Source organism: Schistocerca piceifrons, chromosome X, assembly GCF_021461385.2.
Source record: "Schistocerca piceifrons isolate TAMUIC-IGC-003096 chromosome X, iqSchPice1.1, whole genome shotgun sequence".
Taxonomy (NCBI): Eukaryota; Metazoa; Arthropoda; class Insecta; order Orthoptera; family Acrididae; genus Schistocerca; species Schistocerca piceifrons.
The window spans coordinates 418,027,984-418,048,232 of NC_060149.1; the positions used below are offsets into that span (position 1 = coordinate 418,027,984).

Consider the following 20,249-nt stretch of genomic DNA (forward strand, 5'->3'; position numbering starts at 1 on the left):
CAATCGAGAAATCTAGCGCAGCTGGGCACGGCATCGGAGTAGGCATTGCTTCACATCCCTGTCGATACCCTTCAGAACGTCACGCCCTCTCTTCCTACACGTCTCGCAGTGGCCCTCACTGCAGGCTTTTGACGGGTGGTCACATTAATGTGAGTAGACAGTGCAAATACAAATGGATAATGGCAAAGAAAGATCCTCATCTGGAAATCCAGTAAATCTCGAAGGCGCTCGAAGTAAGTGAAAGGAGTTGTGATGTGTCCCCGCAAGACGGCGATGAAACGGAGCTCCATAACGAGCGTGTGTTACGCAAACGGCGATTGGCGAGCTTTCTCTGGCGGGCGGCCGGTCTTCGTGGCCGCGGTGGCGGAGGAGAACGGCACCGGAAGGCTTCCGCGAGCCCCCTCCACGTCTGGCGCGGCCGCCCGGCACGTACAGAGGGCCGGAGAGCCGCAGTGCTGACAGCGATGTGGCGCTTGGCGGTTCTCGCGGTTCTGGCTGTGTCGGCCGCGGCGGCGGAGGACGCCTTCCTAGCGCAGGAGTCGCTGCTGTACGCTCTGGCCGCCGCCGCGCCGCCGGGCGCCTCCAACTCCTCCTGCAGCGGACAGCTCTCACAGCTGCGGGACGCCGCCGAACGCAGACACGTCTGGGCGCTCAAGAGTGAGTAACCTCACCGCGCCTACATTTTACACTCAGGTGACAGAAGTCCAGCAATTCCTCCTAACATCTTGTCTGATGCCCTTCGGCCCGATATAGCGCGGCAACTCGCCATGGCACGGACACTAGAAGTCCCTGCAGAAATACTGAGCCACGGTGCCTCTAAAGCCGTCTATAACTGCGAAAGTGTCGTCGTTGCGGGGTTTGAGCATGATCTGACCCCCTTCTTATCTCCCATAAAAGTTCGATGGAATTCATGTCGGGCTTTACCCGGTTAACCAAACCATTCGCTGGAACAGTCCAAAGTATTCTTCAAACCAATCGCTAACAGTTGTGGCCTAGTGACGTTGCTCATTATGACCCATAAAAATTCCATCGTTGTTTGGGACCATGAATGGCTGCAAAGCACGTAGTGGCCGCGTGGTTTGAGGCGCCTTGTCACGGACTGCGCGGTCCCTCCCGCCGGAGGTTCGAGTCCTCCCTCGCGCATGGGTGTATGTGTTGTTCTTAGCATAAGTTAGTTTAAGTGGTTTGTAAGTCTAGGGACCGATGACCTTAGCAGTTTTGTCCCTTAAGAATTCACACACATTTGAATGGCTACAAATGGTCTCCAAGTCTCCGAACATAGCCAGGACCCAGTCTGTTCCGAGTAAACACAGCCCACACCATTATGGAGCCACCACCAGCTTGCACACTGCCTTGTTGAATGTAACTTGTGTTCGTGTGGTCTGCGCCACACTCGAACCCTACGATCAGCTATTACTACCTGTAATCTGGACTTATCTGGCTAGGTGACTGTTTTCCAGTCGTCTAGGGTCCAACCCTAGGGTCATGAGCCCAGGAGAGGTGCCGCAGGCGATGTCGATGCAAAGGCACTTGCCTCAGTCGTCTGCTGCCATAGCCCGTTAACGCCATATTTCGCCGCACTATCCTAAGGGATGCATTCGTCGTACGTCCCACATTGATTTCTGCTGTTATTTAGCGCAGTGTTGCTTGTCTGTTAGCAACGACAACTCTACGCAAACGCCGCCGCTCTCGGTCGTTAAATGAAGGTCGTCGGCCACTGCGTTCTCCATGGTGGGAGGTAATGTCTGAAGTTTTGTATTCTCGGGTCACTCTTGACTCTGTTGTTCTAGGAACATTGAATTCCCTAACACGATGGAATGTCCCATGTGTCCAGCTACAACTTCCACTGCCCTTTCGAACGCCGTTAATTCCCGTCGTGCGGCGACAATCAACGTCGGAAACCTTTTCACATGAATCCCCTGAGCACAAATGGCAGCTCCGCCAATGCACTTGCCTTTTGTATCTTATGTATGCCATACTATCGCCGTCTATATATGTCCACATCGCTATCCCATGACTTTTGTCACTTCAGTATATAGCCCAGTTCTGTTGCTTACTAGTTGATACATCCGCGTTAACAATAACTATGCTTTCGAATGGTTCAAATGGCTCTAAGCACTATGGGACTTAACATCTGAGGTCATAAGTCCCCTAGACTTAGAACTACTTAAACCTAACTAACCTAAGGACATCACACACATCCATGCCCGAGGCAGGATTCGAACCTGCGACCGAAGCAGCAGCGCGGTTCCGGACTGAAGAGCCGAGAACTACTCGGCCACAGTTGCCGGCTAGCTGTGCTTTATCTTCTAATCGTCGAGCATGGTCGTCTAGTGATAAAGCGCATTCCAGGAAACCGAGAGGTCGCGAGATCGGATCCTGGTAGGCGGAAATTTTGAGTCTGCCTTTAATTTAGCCTTCACATGTCTACAACGTGAGAAATTGCCAGGAGGGACACGTGGTCCGGCTTCCACGTTAAACTGCAACTTACCATTCCCCAGCTGGATAACTGGTGTAGAGCTGACGGAATGGCGTCAGTCGAAATTCATTGAGCCACACAAAATTGTTATTATTATTTTATAATTTGGAAGTTCATAGGATTATCAGATCGCGGCGGAAGGTGAAGCCACAATTGTTTAGCAATGAACTGGCTGTGGCAACAACCCAATAACAAGTGATATTGTTTTTATGGGCATTAGGCCGTGGTCTAAGGTAGGAGAGTTCAATGATCTGTCCGTGCGTGTTGGCTCGCCCTCACGCCTCAGCAGAGAGCAACCGGTGATACTGGCGGGTGGAAACGGGAGGAGAGGAGGAATCGGTACAAAGCAGTTCGGCACGAGAAATATTGTCATCGAGTCTATTCTGCAGCTGTTAATGTTAGATCTACGGAGATGTGACACTTCGCGGTGGTTAATTAATGCATTTCGTGGCTAATTTATTCTCTGAGACTGATGCACTGATGATAAATTGCAATGAAATGGAACTTACATTTCTTTTAACTGATTAAGCGATGGACATAGGGTATAAAAGTAGGAAATGTGATATTTCTTGCTACTGATGCTGCCTTATGATGATGTCGTTTTAGAAATAAGTTTAAACTGACATAGACTTCTATATATGACTACTTTATTCATACGTTAAACATGAAAATGCAGACTGACAATGATTCCTACATATTTTGCTTTTCACTAAAGCATCAGTCTCTGGTATCACTTTCTGAACCCTGCTAGTCCGAAGATGAGCTTCTAAGTGGCGGTCTGTGACTGATCTCCTGTGGGTATATTTGGTTCTCTTCACTGCGGAAAGAAGTTGCTCGCACAAATATGTAGGTCCAAAGATCGGCATAATCGTAGCTGCCAACTTGTGAACTCATGAAAATTTCTGTTGCGTAAGCATTTTACACGAGTCTACAACACTTATTTTATCACGAAATATATCACGCAACTGCCTGTCACACTGCAGGTCTGTAAGTTCTAACTGCAGCTACAGATCCAGCACTGACGTGTTGTAAATTGATGTTGGTGTGTCTAGCTCAGCTGTGAAGTTCCTGAGACGGCCATAATGCCGCTTTTCATAGATTTAAAAAGAGCTATTCTCCGCTTTTAAGCACTGGGCCATTGACCCTCACCGTTCGTGCCGTTGTATTGTGTAAAACGCCTGGCTTATTTTAACTACCCATCGTTCCCGGCCAACTTCTCGGAATACTGGCGTCAGCTATAAGTCGCGACAATACTCTTGCCGCCCGCCCCTCTTCACCCGTTTGTTGCAGATTCATAAACATTTATATCGTCACGTGTCTGGCTATTGTACCGACTGCAAAACGCGACCAGTGGAGGGTTAAGTACTGTATATACGCTTGCGTCTGAGGCCACTGCGAACTTAACACACGGTCATTCCTCTGAAGGCAGCGCTCAGTTTGTGTTTCCCCTGCACTACATAATGACATCTGACCATCCCATTTTACTACGAGCGCTCATCACCCAGGCGGCCAACGCACATGGTCGCTCGCGCTCGCCTAGCCGCCTCGTGAACAGGCCTGGTCTGAGACATACTTCTGTGTATTAGATCAGGGAATAATACCCATAAAGCCAATGGATATAAATACCAACCGTCAAAGCCTGCAGTGTAAGAACTTTATATTACGTAGGGAGTTCAGAAAGTGAGTTACACATGTCGTACCACGCTATGAACACGTGCAACAAGAGTGGCTCATTGCCAGAAGAAAGTATATGTTCCGGTTTTCCGGAGGACACAGTTCTGCTGCGGTTATCTACATCTACATGATTACTCTGCAATTCACATTTAAATGCTTGGCAGAGGGTTCATCGAACCACAATCATACTATCTCTCTACCATTCTATTCCCGAATAGCGCGCGGGAAAAACGAACACCTAAACCTTTCTGTTCGAGCTCTGATTTCTCTTATTTTATTTTGATGATCATTCCTACCTGTGTAGGTTGGGCTCAACAAAATATTTTCGCATTCGGAAGAGAAATTTGGTGACTGAAATTTCGTAAATAGATCTCACCGCGACGAAAAACGCCTTTGCTTTAATGGCTTCCATCCCAACTCGCTTATCATATCTGCCACACTCTCTCCCCTATTACGTGATAGTACAAAACGAGCTGCACTTTTTTGCACCCTTTCGATGTCCTCCTTCAATCTCACCTGGTAAGGATCCCACACCGCGCAGCAATATTCTAACAGGTTCATCACAGTGTGCGATTGAAACGGCGCGGCAAAATGAAACGTAATCCAAAGTTGAAGTACGCGTGACAGTACTACGATTCTTGTGATCAAAACGTCTAAATTGCCCACAGATTCACCGTGAAATTCTAGCGGTGTACTGACCAAATGCGTTGTCGCGTCCAACCGTAGTGAAATGGTGCCCACAATTTGAGTAACGTCGCAAAGTCGTGAGTAATGCTGATAGGAAAGTGCTGATTTTGCACAACGCGATTCCCTTCTTTTCAGCAACATGAAAGAACATCGGAGGGGAAAGAGATATTCCAACCATGAAGACGTTCGCACAACAGTTGTAGAATGAACTAAAAATCTAGAATGGCTCCGCGACCAGGGAGCGGATTCCTATCGTCGAGGAAATGAGCGATTTGTAGAAATTTCGGACTGTTGTTTACAGACACTTGATGACTATGTTGAAAAGTGGTGTCATATATCTGTGTCATTTTGAAGTGCAGTGTATCATTTAATAAAAGTTACTTGGCATGCCCCAATAATATGTAATTTACTCTCTAAAGTCCGCTCTTAATATGAGACGTAAGTAACTTCACTTCTTTTTGTCACACCATTGCACGAACTGTCTGTAATTTACAGGAATGAAGACCAGCCTACTACGCAGACAACTATTCTTTTCAACGCCCAAATATGTTTCGACACATTGGTGCCACCATAAATGGGTACCTTCAGTCAGGTCAATTATCTAGTATTCTAGGTTAGGTAGGACTTTCCTTGCATTATTGTGAAGCTTGTCATAGTTATTTTCGTGGCACCTGTCCTCATCCGCAGCCTCATCTGTTGCAGATTAATGTAAAGAAGATCGTACAGAACCTAAAATTCTAGAGAATAAAACACGATTAAACGCACCCACTTATGATGACGTAAGTGTATCGAAACATATTTCAGCACTATAAAGATTAGTTGTTTGCATAAAAGGCGGATCTCAGTTCCTATAATTTAATGCTGTTTTGTCGAAAACTGACATTCTGAGCCCATAGATTGACTCTTACAGAGAAGATAACAGCAACCAGTCGACCGGAACCTCCAGGACAAGTATACCTACTCTCACCTTCCCATGTATTCCTATATCCGGTCACTGCCACATCAGAAGGCCCCACAAATACGTGTATCGTACGATCAGACCATACGGCGAAATGGGGACCAGTAATGAAGTCCCTTTCAAATTCTGTCAGGCGCTGATAATGCAGTCTCACGCGGGTAAGTGGCATTCCGGTGTTCTTCAGTCGTCATTACACATTTTACCTTGTTCACGCTCCTTATACACCCTACCAAGCCTGGTAACAACGCTAAATATGAACAACACTAATAGACTCAGGTCGCCGTTCTACCAGCCACAGAGAATTGCAGCTCTAATTATTTAAATACTCGCCGATCTAAAACAATGCCACAAACTCCAATACAGATATCCACGCACGTGTAAATATGGATTTATAATACCAAATCAAGATGTTTCAAGTTGAGGATGCAGCCGTTGAGGTAAGAAAATATCGATTTGTCATGAAGAGAATGGTGGTTGTTTACTATTGGCTACAGGAAGCACTGAAGGTTGTGATACTTGAAGAATCTCAAAAACATTATTCACTCGGAAGTCTTACGTCCAACATTCTCTCTTACAATTAACTGTGGTGCTTAAAACGTTTCGATCAAAGACGAAGGAACATTACAGTACAACGTCTCGTTGACAGAGGGATATTTAGCATCGGAAAGCTATTCCAGTTGGACAATGAGTTCCTAATATCAGTCTTATACTGAAAATGTGGGCAATGCTGTTCTGCATAAAAGAGCAACATTCTCGAGGTGGTGGTTTGTCATCACCTTGGTACGAAGTGTTACGAATTGTCAGATGCGAATCAGAGTATGTGTCGTGGCATGTCTATGATGAGCTCTAGTGCGATTTACTGTTGCGTTTGTATTGTTGTAGTTGAGTACAGAAATGAAAGGAAGGACGACAGTGCATCGTGGTAGTGGCACTAAGGAAGCAAATATCCGATAGTACAAACCGATGTTAAAGGCTCCATTTCACGAATACATTACCATCTACAGTGTCACATGTCATCATTCCACGAGCAACTACAAAGAGATTTGGAATTTACGCTATGCGATCAAAAGTATCTGGACAGCCCGAAAAACATATGTTTTTCATATTAGGTGCATTGTGCTGCCACCTACTGCCAGGTACTCCGTATCAGCCACCTCAGTAGTCATCAGACATCGTGAGAGAGCAGAATGGGGCGCTCTGCGGAACTCACGTACTTCGAACGTGGTCAGGTGATTGAGTGTCACTTGTGTTATACGTCTGTACGCGAGTTTTCCACACTCCTAAGCATCACTAAGTTCACTGTTTCCGATGTGATGGTGAAGTAGAAACGTGAAGAGACACGTACAGCACAAAAGCATACAGGCCGACCTCGTCTATTGACTGACAGAGAGCGTCGACAGTTGAAGAGGGTCGTAATGTGTAATAGGAAGGCATGTATACAGATCATCACACAGGAGTCCGCCCCCTGTAGCTGAGTGGTCAGCGCGACAGACTGTCAATCCAAAGGGCCCGGGTTCGATTCCCGGCTGGGTCGGAGATTTTCTCCGATCAGGGACTGGGTGTTGTGTTATTCTAATCATCATCATTTCATCCCCATCGATGCGCAAGTCGCCGAAGTGGCGTCAAATCGAAAGACTTGCACCAGACGAACGGTCTACCCGACAGGAGGTCCTCGTCACACGACATTTCATTTATATCACACAGGATTTCCAAACTGCATCAGGATCCACTGCAAGTACTATGACAGTTAGGCGGGAGGTGAGAAAACTTGGATTTCATGGTCGAGCGGCTGCTCATAAGCCACACATCACACCGGTAAATGCCAAACGACGCCTCGCTTGGTGTAAGGAGCGTAAACATTGGACGACTGAACAGTGTAAAAAGGTTGTGTGGAGTGACGAATCATGATACACAATGTGGCGATCCGATGGCAGGGTGTGAGTATGGCGAATGCCCGGTGAACGTCATCTGCCAGCGCGTGTAGTGCCAACAGTAAAATTCGGAGGCGGTGGTATTATGGCGTGGTCGTGTTTTTCAAGGAGGGGGCTTGCACCCCTTGTTCTTCTGCGTGGCACTATCACAGCACAGGCCTACATTGATGTTTTAAGCACTTTCTTATTTCCTTGACTTGAATCCTATAGAACACCTTTGGGATGTCTTGAAACGCCGACTTCGTGCCAGGCCTCACCGACCGACATCGATACCTCTCTTCAGTGCAGCACTCCGTGAAGAAAGGGTTGCCATTCCCCAAGAAACCTTCCAGCACCTGATTGAACGTATGCCAGCGAGAGTGGAAGCTGTCATCAAGGCTAAGGGTGGGCTAACACCATATTGAATTCCAGCATTACGGATGGAGGGCCCCACGAACTTGTAAGTCATTTTCAGCCAGATGTCTGGATACTTTTGATCACGTAGTGTATATCCAAATAGCGTTGTACGAGGGTTGTCCAGAATGTAATGCACCGCATTTTTCTTCAACAATTCTTTATGGAACATAATGAGAATTACACACATGAAAGAATGTTGTTTTATCTACCCACCCTCTTTTTCCACGTAATCTCCATCCCGTTCTATGGTCATCCTCCAGCGCGAAACAAGGGCGTGTATGGCCTGTCGGTACCAATCCTTGTCCTGGTGGCGGAGCCAGTGCTTCACTGGGTGAACTTCCTTTGCTGACTGGCAGATGCAGTGCCAGCTGGCGAGTGATAATGCGTCTGTCCTCGTGAATGACATGTTAGGTGTGAAGCCGTGGATGGTCTCCCCGACCGCTGCAAATCGTGGAGCTCCACCGAACCGCCTTCTGATGACCTCACCCTCCATGCCCAGCGTCTAACTGTTCTTCTGTGCCGGTCGGAGTGGCCGAGCAGTTCTAGGCGCTACAGTCTGGAACCGCGCGACCGCTACGGTCGCAGGTTCGAATCCTGCCTCGGGCATGGATGTGTGTCACGTCCTTAGGTTAGGTAGGTTTAAGTAGTTCTAAGTTCTAGGGGAACTTAAGTCCCATAGTGCTCAGAGCCATTTCTTTGTTCTTCTGCTGACAGCCGATGCTCCCTAGACTTTGCACAAGCGTTTGTGAACATTTCCCACAGTTTCTTTCTCTGCAATGAGAAATTCAATGACGGCACGTTGCTTGTAACGTACATCACTTACAGACGCCATTTCGAAACTGTCCTGCAGCTACGCTATCTGTTGAAAGTGACGGAAACTTGGCGCGCTCACTCAATAGACTTCAAATGATACATACGTAACGTTTCGCAATCGTAGCATTGTTTTCGGCTGAGAAAAATATGAGGTGCATTACTTTCTGGGCAACCCTCGTATATGCCAGTACCTCTTTGCATGTGGGGGGGCCACCAGGAACCAAACCGATCACTTCCGGTGGAGCGTCACCGCACTGGCGTGCATTATCGACTTCGAATACGGAGACAGGGTTGGTCGAGAATGACGAAAGAGTCCGCCCGTTGCTTGCATATAGAAACCATTCAAACATTCGTCTGAAGGTATTATGTGAAACCATCATAAACTTGAATCTGGTTAGCAGAAAGAAATTCGAGCACCGCTAATTTTGGTACGAGTCTCATGTCTTAATAATTATGACATTCCACTCGGTCAACAAAGTTTGAGTTTTTCGTCAATGGCGTTCTCTTGGGTTGAAGAACCACATCATCAAAATGTCCTTGACGTCAGAAAAAGCGTTCTGTATCCTCTTGTTTTGTTATACACTCCTGGAAATTGAAATAAGAACACCGTGAATTCATTGTCCCAGGAAGGGGAAACTTTATTGACACATTCCTGGGGTCAGATACATCACATGATCACACTGACAGAACCACAGGCACATAGACACAGGCAACAGAGCATGCACAATATCGGCACTAGTACAGTGTATATCCACCTTTCGCAGCAATGCAGGCTGCTATTCTCCCATGGAGACGATCGTAGAGATGCTGGATGTAGTCCTGTGGAACGGCTTGCCATGCCATTTCCACCTGGCGCCTCAGTTGGACCAGCGTTCGTGCTGGACGTGCAGACCGCGTGAGACGACGCTTCATCCAGTCCCAAACATGCTCAATGGGGGACAGATCCGAAGATCTTGCTGGCCAGGGTAGTTGACTTACACCTTCTAGAGCACATTGGGTGGCACGGGATACATGCGGACGTGCATTGTCCTGTTGGAACAGCAAGTTCCCTTGCCGGTCTAGCAATGGTAGAACGATGGGTTCGATGACGGTTTGGATGTACCGTGTATTATTCAGTGTCCCCTCGACGATCACCAGTGGTGTACGGCCAGTGTAGGAGATCGCTCCCCACACCATGATGCCGGGTGTTGGCCCTGTGTGCCTCGGTCGTATGCAGTCCTGATTGTGGCGCTCACCTGCACGGCGCCAAACACGCATACGACCATCATTGGCACCAAGGCAGAAGCGACTCTCATCGCTGAAGACGACACGTCTCCATTCGTCCCTCCATTCACGCCTGTCGCGACACCACTGGAGGCGGGCTGCACGTTGTTGGGGCGTGAGCGGAAGACGGCCTAACGGTGTGCGGGACCGTAGCCCAGCTTCATGGAGACGGTTGCGAATGGTCCTCGCCGATACCCGAGGAGCAACAGTGTCCCTAATTTGCTGGGAAGTGGCGGTGCGGTCCCCTACGGCACTGCGTAGGATCCTACGGTCTTGGCGTGCATCCTTGCGTCGCTGCGGTCCGGTCCCAGGTCGACGGGCACGTGCACCTTCCGCCGACCACTGGCGACAACATCGATGTACTGTGGAGACCTCATGCCCCACGTGTTGAGCAATTCGGCGGTACGTCCACCCGGCCTCCCGCATGCCCACTATACGCCCTCACTCAAAATCCGTCAACTGCACATACGGTTCACGTCCACGCTGTCGCGGCATGCTACCAGTGTTAAAGACTGCGATGGAGCTCCGTATGCCACGGCAAACTGGCTGACACTGACGGCGGCGGTGCACAAATGCTGCGCAGCTAGCGCCATTCGACGGCCAACACCGCGGTTCCTGGTGTGTCCGCTGTGCCGTGCGTGTGATCATTGCTTGTACAGCCCTCTCGCAGTGTCCGGAGCAAGTATGGTGGGTCTGACACACCGGTGTCAATGTGTTCTTTTTTCCATTTCCAGGAGTGTACTTCTACTGATGATATAAAACGATGATTTTGTGTGAGAACAATTTGTGATTATGCGTACACTTTTCTGCAGTTTACAGCGAAACATTTCCATTTTATTGAAACCCGTGCAGTAGTCTTACAGGGGGACTGCGCATACTCGTCATCACCGTTGTCGGCCAGTTTTTGGCTATTTGCGGGCTTTGCCAGAAATTAAAGCGACATAAGTGGGAACTTCAGATGGGCAAGCACTTAGAAAAACTAGCATTTTTGGCGTGGGCTGGGAGAGGCGTGAACCATTTATGTTAGCGATGATTCCAGGCAGTGGTTGGCGCAGCTGAAAAAGTACAGAACCGTGGGTCCAGTCGCAACCTGGAACCTTTTTTTTATTTTCAATTTTTGCTTTACTTACACTACAAGTATACCGAAATAATGCTCTATATATTGTATGTACCAACATTTTCATAAAAGTCATGAAAAGGAAAGACAAACGAAAATTTGGGATTGCGAATAAATTTTGAGGAAAGGCTGTAAAGCATACACGAGAATTTCTTATATAAAATTAGATACGTGTATTATTTTACAGTTGATGGTTTACACGTGTTGTGGCAATATTCATCGCAAAAACAGGGGAAGCAGTAGATTTCTCGGCATCTTGCACACGTCATAAACGCCGCATTTAGATGGTTGTTTTAAAGCTTCTACGCAAAAATAAACTCAATTTCCGTTCGCAAACTGTTATCTCTCATCGCATAATTTGACAGCAAATCATGCGTAATGCCGGCCGCTGTGGCCGAGTGGTTCTAGGAGCTTCATTCTGGAACTGCGCGACCGCTACGGTCGCAGGTTCGAATCCTGCCTCGGGCATGGATGTGTGTGATGTCCTTAGGTTAGTTAGGTTTAAGTAGTTCTAAGTTATAGGGGACTGATGACCTCAGATGTTAAGTCCCATAGTGCTCAGAGCCATTTGAGTCATTTCATGCGTAATGCAAATTCTTTAGCTCCCGATAAAACAGGCAGTGTTGCACTAGTGGTGTGCATTTGTGTGGAATCGCTTTAATACTGCACGACAGTAATCCTTCATCATATTGAAAAATCTCGTCGTGTAATTGTGGATTTGTTGGTCGTTCCCAAGAGTCAGTTAACAGAAGAAATGTGTTTTCCTGCACATACGATCTCATCACATCGAACACAAAATCTCTAGAACTGTCTAAGTTTATTTGTAGTGTAAGTAACGTAAAAAATTGAAAGTTTAAATACAATATTTCCGCATAGGGACACAATCCAACGACTCTCTGAATACCTTTCAGTACTTTTTCCTCTGCACCAAACCAACCACTGCTCGGAAGTTAAGTTAACATAAATAGCTCATGCTTTGCCCGACCCGCGCCAAAAATGCTATTTCTTCCAAACGCTTGGCCATCTGTAGATCCAGCTTCTGTCATTTTCATATCTGGTCAAGCCCTGCATACACCACGAATGTGGTTGAAATTGGTGATTCCGCGCAGGCGCCGTCCTCTTGTTAGAGGGACTTCGCTTGTGGCTAGCGGTAGAGCTTTAATGGTTTGAGAAGTTGGTGCTGCTGGTGCTCGTGGTATTTTATCTGTTTCTGTATTCCTAGTTTCCTAGAATGTTCGGTACAAGCGAAGATTTCGTATGAGTATCAATAAGCTTGAAAGACAACTTGAAGTTTCTCTGGTGTCACCTTAAAATTATTTGCATCAAAATAAAATATGAAACGGCATTCCTCCGCGCTCTTCAATACAGACGAATGTATTCCTCCATCCAGAAAATCTATTGAAACACAGACAGTTTATATGAATTCTCTGATATCAATACTTCCTTCCATAGGTAGTTTCAGGAAACAGCACACACGGAAATAAAATGCCATATGACGAGAGATAAGTAAATTATGTGCATTGTAAATATGTGGAACAGCCTGCAAATAGAGGCATCAACAAAATGTAGGAAAAAACTAGGTGTTTCAGATTTTGAAAGACCTGAGTTAGGACTCCTGCACTGACAAGGAAATTGGTGCATTAATCAGACAAACAGGTCGTGGCATGTAGAAACAAGCAAAATACTTTTAACATTAATGCAACAAATAAAGAGACAGCGCAGTTAAGACGTGATACGGAAGAACGGTGTTAGTTGAAGAATTCTAGAAGTACGAATTCAAATAAACTAAACAACAAAGAAAATCGGTAGTTGATGTGGAAAATAAGAGAAGCACTCACAAATTTGCCTCAAAAGGATACAGGTCTGGAACTTTTGGAGTTATGGTCAAAAGTAGTCAGGTAATAACAGAAAAATACTAAATACGCTATGAAAGCCACGTACATTTTCATCTGTTCTGGGAATAAAAAAATATAATGAACACTAAACTCATGGTACTGATGAATTCACATAACGCTTTGTTGTCATTTAACGTATGTTATGTTAATGTTCCAAACAGAAATCTGCAAACTAAGAGACACGCAGAGTGTGCGTGCGCTGGAATGGCTGCAAGAACGGCAGAAATTTTAAAAGGTCATAGCGTATTTTAGTCGATAGTTCAAAATGCGGTGAAAATTGGCGTCATTGGCATAATAAAAACAAAAGCGCAGGCGCTGTTTTATGGGAGAATGGGTCCCATATTAGAGGACAGCCGGTTGACGTCACACAGCCAGCTTTGGCGACACCGTTAAGTTCCGTTCACTGGAGAACGTCCTCAGTAGAGTGACAACTCGCAGCTGAGCTTTGTGGCCACTGAGACCACCAGGAACATTGTTCCTCTGGGGTGTCAATACGGTCGGATAAGAGATCGGTTCCCTGCGTGTTAGGCATCGATTGTTGCTGAATACTTCAAGTTTATTACAACAGAGAGAAAGTCTTGAAAGGCGTCAGCGACCATAGACTAAGTGTGTAATGAGGGATCTTTCTACATCGCACTTTACTTCTTTACAGAAGCTGTATATTATCCGTTTACTTAGAGCGTATGAATCGCGCAGTTCTGATGGCAGAAGAAAGAAAATACATTTTGACTGTTAACGTCAGTGCGCCCTCTGTATTGTGGAATAGTGACTGCACTGGTGCTAGGTGACTAGATCTAATGGATTAAATCGATGAATACAATTTAATGATCGTAAACAGGACTAATAACCCAACGACATGTCAAAACAGAGCAGGATCTAGTTCAAATGTTGATGTAACACTTGACTCAAGAGAAGACTTTGAGGGTCTTAAAGAGTGGTAGGTAGATGATGAGTCAGCTACAAGCGATCAAAATACAATATGCATAGTAGTGGAGCTTAAACAGGACGTGGTTCATCACTGTAATATTCAAAAAGCTGACTCATGACTCTTAAGGGAACGCTACAACCAGAGGGACGAGAGGAATAGCTCAGCCAGCAAATAGGCTGGGAAAAACAATAAAACGTGCAATGGACGAGGCTCTGGCGACTGTCAGAAATAAACAGCTATCATGGGCTGCAGAATTAGGTTACTTAAGAAAGGAGATCCGCATGTGTCGCAAGATGTATAGGCAAGCCATAGGCAAGGGTTGGTACTTAAATAGTGGCCACTATTTATTCACAACCGATACAGAAGAGTTAGATGTTTGCACCTGCTACTGTCCTTCAAAGTAGTCACCAGCGTTGTGTAGAACCCGTTGTCAGCGATGTGGAAGGCGTAGTATACCTTTAGCAGAGCCTGTTCTGTTGACGGTGCGAATGGAACAATCTAAAATTACGGTGAGTCTCATGTACAACTATGATGCTGTTATCCTAACGAATTACGTTCCTCCACGGCAAACCGTCAATGCACAGTATTACCGTTCGTTTTTTGAGCATCACCTGCGACCAGCTTTGCGAAAGAAGCGGCGACTTTCTGCGCAACCCACCCATCATTTTGCACGACAATGCGCGGACGCATACAGCGCAAGCTGTGGCTGCTCTGTTCGGTTGATGGGACTGGGAAGTACTGTACCATCCAACATACTCCCCGGACGTAAGTCCTTGTGACTTTTATTTGATTCCGAAGATGAAGGAACCACTTCGTGGCATTCCCTTCAGAACTGTTCCAGAGATTCGACAGGCAGTAGACCGCTCCATTCTCACCATCAACAGAACATTCTGCTAACGGTATACTACGACTTCCACACATCTGGTTATGAGTTCTACACAACGCTGGTGACTACTTTGAAGGACAGTAACAGGTGCAAACATGTAACTCTTTTGTATTGGTTGTGAATAAATAGTTGCCACTATTTAAGTTCCAACCTTCGTATCAACCAGAATACTATGACCACCTACCTAATAGCCAGTATGTCCATCTTTGGCACGGATAACAGCGACGAAGCGTCGTGGCGTGGATGGAATGAGGCCTTGGTAGGTCACTGGAGGGAGATGGCACCTCTTCTGTACACACAGGTCGCCTAATTCCCGTAAATTCCGCGGAGGGGGCACCACGTTCCGTCACATGATGTGTTCGATCTGATTCAGATCTGGTGAGTTGGGGGGTCAGCATATCAATTGGAATTCACCACTGTATTTCTCGAACCACTCCATCACACTCCTGGCATTTTGACGTGGCGCATTATCTTATTGAAAAATGCCACTGCTGTCGGGAAACATGGTCGCTATGAAGGGATGTAGGTGGTCTGCAACCAGTGTACGACAGGGCCGTTATGGTGCCTTTCACGAGCTACATTGGACCCATGGATGCCCACGTGAATGCGCCAGAGCCTAATGGAGCCGCTGCCAGCTTGCCTCCGCCCCGCAGTACAGGCGCCAAGGAGTTGTTCCCCTGGAAGACGACAGATTCGCGCCCTCCCATCGGCATGATGAAGAAGGTACCGGGATTCATTAGACCATGCAACGCTCTGCCACTGCACCGACGTTTAGTGCCAACGGTCACGTGCCCATTTCAGGCTTAGTTGCCGATGTCGTGGTGTTAACATTGATGCGCGCATGGGACTTCGGCTGTGGAGGCCCATCGTTAGGACTGTTCGGTGCACTGCGTGTTCGGACACACTTGTGCTCTCGCGACATTAAAGTCTGATGGTAGTTCCACCACAGCACTCCGCCTGTCCTGTTTTACCAGTCCGCCCAACCTACGACGTCCGACATCTGTAATGAGAGGTGGCCGCCAAGCCCCACGACGTCTGGACGTGGTTTCACCTTGGTTTCGTCACGTGTTGAACACACTTTCCACTCTTCGATCCCGACAAGTCGTGCCGTTTCCGAAATGCTCGTGCCGAGCCTCCGGACCATTGCAAATTGCCTTCGGTCAAACACATGTAGATCGCTCACGGTTTCCATTCTGCACACGAACAGCACGCTCACTGATATTACATGCACCGTGTGTGTGTCTGACTAACTGTCATTCCTCGAAAGGTGACGTTGCTGTCGCCTGGACGGGTTTGTATCGACAGTACGTCGGCGGTCATAATGTTCTGGCTGATCAATGTATACTGAGGTGACAGACTTCATTGGATAGCGATATGCACATATACAGAAGGCGGTAGTCTCGCCTACACAAGATACAGAAGAGCAGTACATTGGAGGAAATGTCATTCGGGTGAAATGGTTTCTGACGTGATTTTAGCGGCACGATGGGAGTTAACAGACCTTGAACGCAGAACAGCAGTTGGAGCTAGACGCATGGGACATTCCATTCCGGAAATCATCAGGAAATCCAATATTATGACATCCACAGTGTCAAAAGGGTGCTGAGAATTCCAGATTTCAGGCATTACCTCTCATCACGGCTGACGGCCTTCACTTACCATCCGAAAGCAGCAGCATTTGCTTAGAGTGGTCAGCACTAACAGACAAACAGCTCTGCGTGAAGTAACAGCAGAAATCAATGTGGGATGTACGATGAATTATCTGCTAGGACAGTGCAGCGAAATTTGGCGTTAATCGGCTAAGGCACGAGACGACCGATAGGAGTACCATTGCTGACACCACGATATCACCGTCAGCCACTCTCCTGTGCTCGTGACGGTATCTGTTGGAAGCTAGACGACTGGAAAATCGTCTCCTGTTCAGATACGTCCCGATTTCGGTTGGTGAGAGTTGATGGTAGGGTTCGAGTGTAGCACAGACGCCACGAAACCACCGGCCGAAGTTGTCAACAAGGCACTGAGCAAGCTGGTGGTGGCTCCATAGTGGCGTGTACTGTGTTTACATGGAATGGACTAGGTATTCTGATCCTGTTGAACCGATATTGACTGGAAATGGTTATCTGCGGCTAGCTGGAGACCATTTACGGCCATTCAAGGACGTCATTTTTATGGACAACAATGAGCCATGACACCGCGCTACAGTTGTTCACGATTCGTTTGAAGAACATTCTGGACAGTTAGAGCGAATGATTTGCCCACCAAGATCGCCGACATGAATCCCATCGAACATTTATGAGACGTATTCGAGTGGTCAGTTCGTGCTCAAAATCCTGCACCGGCAACACTTTAGCGATTATGGGCGGCTATAGTGGCAGCACGGCCCAATATTTCTGCAGGAGACGTTCAACGAGTTGTTGAGTTCATGCCACACACTGCGCCGGGCTAAAGGAGGTCCGACACGATGTTAGGAGGTATCCGAAGACTTTTGTCATATATATATATATATATATATATATATATATATATATGTGTGTGTGTGTGTGTGTGTGTGTGTGTGTGTGTGTGTGTGTGTGTGTGTACAATTTTTGATTGTACTGTAATTTTTACTTAAGTTATAAAACCTTAAATGTTCTTTTTTTTTAAATATGATCTTTTGTTTTGTCATACTTGTACATGTTTGTTGCCCGCCCGGTTAGCCGAGCGATCTGACGCACGGCTTTCCGGAGCGGGAAGGAGCGCCTGGTCCCCGGCACGAAACCGCCCGGTGGACTTGTGTCGAGGTCCGGTGAGCCGGTCAGTCTGTGCATGGTTTTTAGGCGGTTTTCCATCTGCCTCGGCGAATGCGGGCTGGGTCCCATTATTCCGCGTCAGCTACACTATGTCGGCGATTACTGCGCAAACAAGTTCTCCACGTACGCGTACACCACCATTACTCTACCATGCAAACATAGGGGTTGCACTCGTCTGGTGTGAGACGTTCCCTGGGGAGGGTCTACCGGGGCCGAACCGCACAATAACCCTGGGACCGGTGTGGGGCGGCGGAGGGGTGAAGTGGACTGTGGGGTAGTCGTCGTGGGGTTGAGGACCACTGCGGCTGCGGCGGGGACGGAGCCTCTCCGTCGTTTCTAGGTCCCCAGTTAACATACAACATACAACATGTTTGTTACAATATCGATTTATGTGTGAGAGATAAGGTTTGTTATTAAAATTATATCTATGACGAAAATTGATTTGTAAAATTTTGCATACGAGTACCCAAATACTTTGTAGAAGTGCTGCTGACTGGGGGAAACTGTCCTTACAGTTTCTATCTAATGGTCTGACGATTTTCATCTTTTGATGAATGGCCTGGTGCTCAATCCTTAATATTCTCTTTTAGGTAGCTTTCCTGTAGAACCTCGTGTATTTCAGCTGTTCTGGTTCAACAGGGTATTCCTAAACTGTATTTGAGGCATTTCTTGCGTAATACTTATAGTTGATTTATGTTCGTTTGGCATATTGTTCCCCTTACCGAACTTCACCATATCACTCTGTATTCGATGGTTGCTTTTTACAGCCTTAATTTTGTTTTCGTGTTTAGTTCCATACTTCGTAGCATTGGCAGTAGTGCTTGAATCATTTCGACGGTTGCTTTCTTCCTTCCTCGGACATGTTTGTCGAATATCATCCCTTTGCCGACCCAAATTCCGAACTATTTTGCCTCACCTTTCCAAGTTATTCGATAATCGTAAAAGGTTAGTTTTCTATTTAATATTGCTTTTGTTTGTAAAACGTTTTGCCCCTGTTTTGTTGCCGTTGATAGTGATTTTTTTTCAGTTGGACCTATGTTGTTAGTCGTTCCAATTGCCTTTGTATCCGATGTGTCACCTGTGGTATATGTATTCCTAATGTTAATAAAGCTGTGTCGTCCATAAGTAAACTTGTTCGCATAACACTGTTACTGTCCAAAAAACGAAGACTATTAATCAATGGCTCGAACAAAATCAGGTGGATTTGCTGGACTGACCTGATTAAGAACTCGACCAGAACCCACCGAACATCTTTAGACTAAAACACTACTTCTCTCGCGTGCAAGACCAGTTCGTCCATAAATCCCTCAACAGCTATCCAATCTGCTTTAGGAACAGTGGAAACGAACTGCATCTACAATGCATCAGAATTTTATTTGACTTTTCCCTCCAACGGCTCAACTCGGTAATAGCTGCAAACTGAGATCATAAATTCTATTTATTACATATCTGTAGTCTTTGGAAGGAAAAGGCATGTAAGTCCGGAAACTTTTGTCAACAGGGCATACCTACTGACTACGGAAGGTTATTTGAACGACATATATCTGCGTCTATATCCATACTCCGTAAGCCACCTTATGGTGTATAGTGGAGGGTAGTCTGTGTATCACTGTCGCTCCCCTTCCCCCTCCCTTTTTTCCAGTTCCAGTCTTGAATAGTCAATGGGGAGAACGATTATTGGTAAATATTGGGAACTACATTGTACAGTGCAGAGCTGTATTCATTATTTTGTTTAGACTGTCGATTTCAGGCAAACTCAGACCATCTTCGGTTCATGAGACCTGTTCCACTGTGTACACTACAATTGCAATAATTAACCATTCTGAAATTTTCTATTGAAGTATAACATATGATGTAACTAGAGACCGGATTAAATGCGTCATAAAAACGTTAAACCTAATATGCATGAAAAATGCTTACAAATGCATGAAAAGTGTCGAAATATGCAAGATCAAATAATAAAACAACATGGTAGTTACTGCGTGCATTATATCTCAGAGTCGAACCTGTGCATATCAATCACGAGGAAGAGCGCTGGCCATGCGCCAATTCGGTGCATGTAGATCGCTGATATCATTATCTGAATACTTTCTGGTAGAGGTTACAAGGGGGCCATTCTGGGATTATTTTCTACAAATTTGCAAAATGGGGACGCATACCGTGTTTCAAGAATTATTCCTTATTTGTTATTGTTGTCGGTAACAAGCGGATGCGATGCGAGTGAGTCGCAGCGAAACAATTGATATGTACAGGACTAACTTCGAGATATATCGCACTCAGAGGGGCACGCTCAAAAAGTCCGTAATATTTTATTTGAAAATCAACAAATAATCATGAATTTTTTGAACAGAATTAACTTTTAATTAATACGACTGGACCAAAGTATCATCTACAACTTATTTTAAATTTTTCTACTACTGTAAACGTAAACGA

General features: G+C 46.2%; 1 protein-coding gene across 1 annotated transcript in view; it reads left to right on the top strand.

Moving 5' to 3' along the window:
• The first annotated feature begins 464 nt into the window (after nt 1-464).
• LOC124722392 (nose resistant to fluoxetine protein 6-like) overlaps nt 465-20,249 on the top strand; it is a 324,526-nt gene continuing 304,741 nt past the window's right edge. The window contains exon 1 of the mRNA XM_047247563.1: nt 465-657. Within this exon, the coding sequence (XP_047103519.1) occupies nt 465-657 (193 nt within the window). The remainder of the gene's footprint in view (nt 658-20,249) is intronic.